The 2,804-nt window shown below is 38.6% G+C and overlaps 1 protein-coding gene across 1 annotated transcript; it reads right to left on the bottom strand.

Annotated features, from left to right (window-relative positions):
* Positions 1 to 410: 410 nt before the first annotated feature.
* On the bottom strand, positions 411 to 1,487 carry LOC129761397 (uncharacterized). The gene is made up of 2 exons (XM_055759118.1): positions 902 to 1,487; positions 411 to 835 (listed from the first exon to the last, which is right to left on the bottom strand). The coding sequence occupies exons 1-2, from the start codon at positions 963 to 965 to the stop codon at positions 411 to 413; spliced, it is 489 nt and encodes a 162-aa protein (XP_055615093.1). The 5' UTR covers positions 966 to 1,487.
* Between the last annotated feature and the right edge of the window lie 1,317 nt (positions 1,488 to 2,804).

Below are 2,804 nucleotides of genomic sequence, written 5' to 3'. Positions count from 1 at the left end.
CGTAATCAACACAAGAGATTTTTTTCCGCTAATATCGGTGGACTCGTCTACTATCAAACTAAACTTAGCGGTTTTGAGATGAGCTATCAGTTCTTCATGATACCCTTCGCCGACTACGTTAGTAATGATAGAGGTTACTTTTGTTCGTCCCAACTTGATTCCTTTTGCGATATCCGAATCAGGACAAATGTGACGCATGATAGCTGCAAATTCCTCAACTTCGGAAGCGGACTTATTACGCGAGGCTCCCCAAGCACACATCTGCAATTCAGCATTCCGAACCTTTTCGTTAAGACTTGAAGTCGTAAGCTGTTCGATGCTCTTCATGGGTACTTTAAGTGTCCTTTCATTCTGCTGATGCTTTTGTGTATCGGCGTGCTTCAGCAAGTCCTTGATACCAGCGGAAACTTTTACGTCTTTCTTACAGACACGACAAAATCCGAAATAACAATCTGCACTCGGAGCCAACCAAGACAATTGCCTTTCCCATTCTCTGGAGTATTTCTGGCCAACTCTTTTTCGCTTCTTCGACAGGGGTTCAGTATGCTCATCCTAATCGAATCAATGAAAAGTGGAGTGAAATTTGAGTGAATACTCTCCGAAAATCCATTACTTACGTAATTTGAAGATTTATTTACTGCAATATGCTCGGAATGCTCGACGTCGTCAGTGTCATCATCTGACGTATCGATGGTTAGAGTTGGACCACTGCCACAATCACTTATTTCTCGTGCTACTGGAATCGATTGCTCTTCCTGAACTGACTGCTTCTCCGAAATCGACTCCTCCATCAGAACCGACTCTCCTCCCGAAGGCGACTGACTTGGAAGATTTTCTGGAAAAAAAATCATCAATGATTACTAACATAATCTTCAACATATGATTTATATTTTTTACGAACCGCTTTTTTTGAAATATTTGAGCAAACTTCCGCTTGCAACTGGAGCTTGTCCTTTTTTAGGCATTTTTACCACTACACGTTTTTCGAGTATAATTTGTGATAGTATAACTACGACAATTTAGAAACATCAATAACAATAAAACAATATATAACATTCGAATTTACCTTCGGGCGTATGATTTTTATAGAGTATATTTCTCTCACGTTAACTTCAAAATTTGAAAAATATCGACACTGTTTCTTCGGAAACGCGAACAGATAGAGTATAATCGAAAGAAAGAGTAAGCATTATAAAAGCGCGAACCGGGAAGCTTTTTAGTGTAGACTATTATGACAGTTCTCATCGTTCTCATACACACCTTCGAAATCGTGAACAGATAGATGATAAACGAAAGAAAGAGTAACCATTATATGAGCGCGGACTGGAAAGCTTTTTAATGTAGACTATTATGACAGTTCTCATACACAACCAACAGAACTTTGCCAGTGATCCCAGTATATTTATTATGAATTATTTTTTTGTTCTGATTTAGCAAAAAGTAAAAAATCAGGGAAAATCAGGATCATTTTATAAAAATCAGGGAAAATTGAGTGTTCGTCAGGATATCAGGGAGCGTGCCAAAAAGTCTGGGAAATCCTGAAAAATCAGGGAGGTTGGCATCTCTGTTCATGCGACGAGGAAAATTGGAAAAATGAAGGAATATTCGAAAAAGTGATTTCACATATGCTCTACATACGTATTGGGTGCTGTTAGCATTGAGGCATGTAGCATCGTGTTCCGTTGGGTTTAAAGTGAAAAGAAATGGGTTTAATAAATACTCAGAAAATAAAAAGTTATGAATGAAATTACTTTTCCATTTCAAATATATTTTCTCTATACTAAAGTAACACTTTTTTTCTGGTGAGAAAAATTGGGTTCGATAATGAAAATTATCTTATATTGCTTTGATAAGCTTTTTTTCTTTATTTCATCCATACATAACACAGGCGCCATCTCGCCCAGGACCACAGAGGGCGGCTTTGGTACGTGATACGCACCATCTAATCTATCATTATCACTCGGTTATGGACACTGGTGAAGTGAACAAACAATACCTAACAACCAGACAAAACGGAGCCAAATCATTATCGAAGAGTTTAATAATGTAATTCTTCAAACGTATCCAAAATCAGCGTGCAGCAGATAGCCTAACGGAATCCTACGTCAACTATGCGGTCGTGTCTTGGACATAACCCTCCTGTGACTTTTTTAGTGTCAAGATGTACAATTTACAAGAACGTGTATTTTTAGTAAAATAGTATTACTCGAGCAACCGAAGCCTTAATGAAACTTTGTCCTCTTATGGTAAGAATTTCAACATTTCTCGTCGTCGATTACTTCCTCTGGGGGTACGTGAAGTTAATGTTATTTTTTTAATCCCTTTTGTTTATTTTAGGCTCATTAGCATTTTACCATTTTAGAATACTCTTACGCCTAAAGGGCTACTGTGTAAATGTACCATATGTAATGGTATAGAAGGAATACTGGCAAATGGCAACTGTGTAATGTGCTAATTATAGACGTAGGTACATTTACACAGTAGCCATTTAGGCGTAAGAGTATTCTTTCTGTTCTTCCATTATCCAAGTTAGACCACCGGATAGCGGAGACAGTTGATTGGTCATTGTTGAGTTATTTATAGAACAGCAGCCCGATGTGTCTTGCAGAGCAGAGAAGTTGTATGGATGAATCGATCTTATTTCGACCGTGGATCGATCTCCATCGCTAATGATTGTTGCTTGGACGTAGTTATTCTGTAACAACACAAAGATGGTCAATGAGGGCCCAGAGTTTCGAACTCACGATCGATCGCTTACCAATGTGGCAATGTGGAACGCGCAACCAATGTGGCTACGGAGACCC

Source organism: Toxorhynchites rutilus, chromosome 1 (assembly GCF_029784135.1).
Source record: "Toxorhynchites rutilus septentrionalis strain SRP chromosome 1, ASM2978413v1, whole genome shotgun sequence".
In the NCBI taxonomy this organism is placed as follows: Eukaryota; Metazoa; Arthropoda; class Insecta; order Diptera; family Culicidae; genus Toxorhynchites; species Toxorhynchites rutilus.
This window is presented reverse-complemented; position numbering and strand designations above follow the sequence as displayed.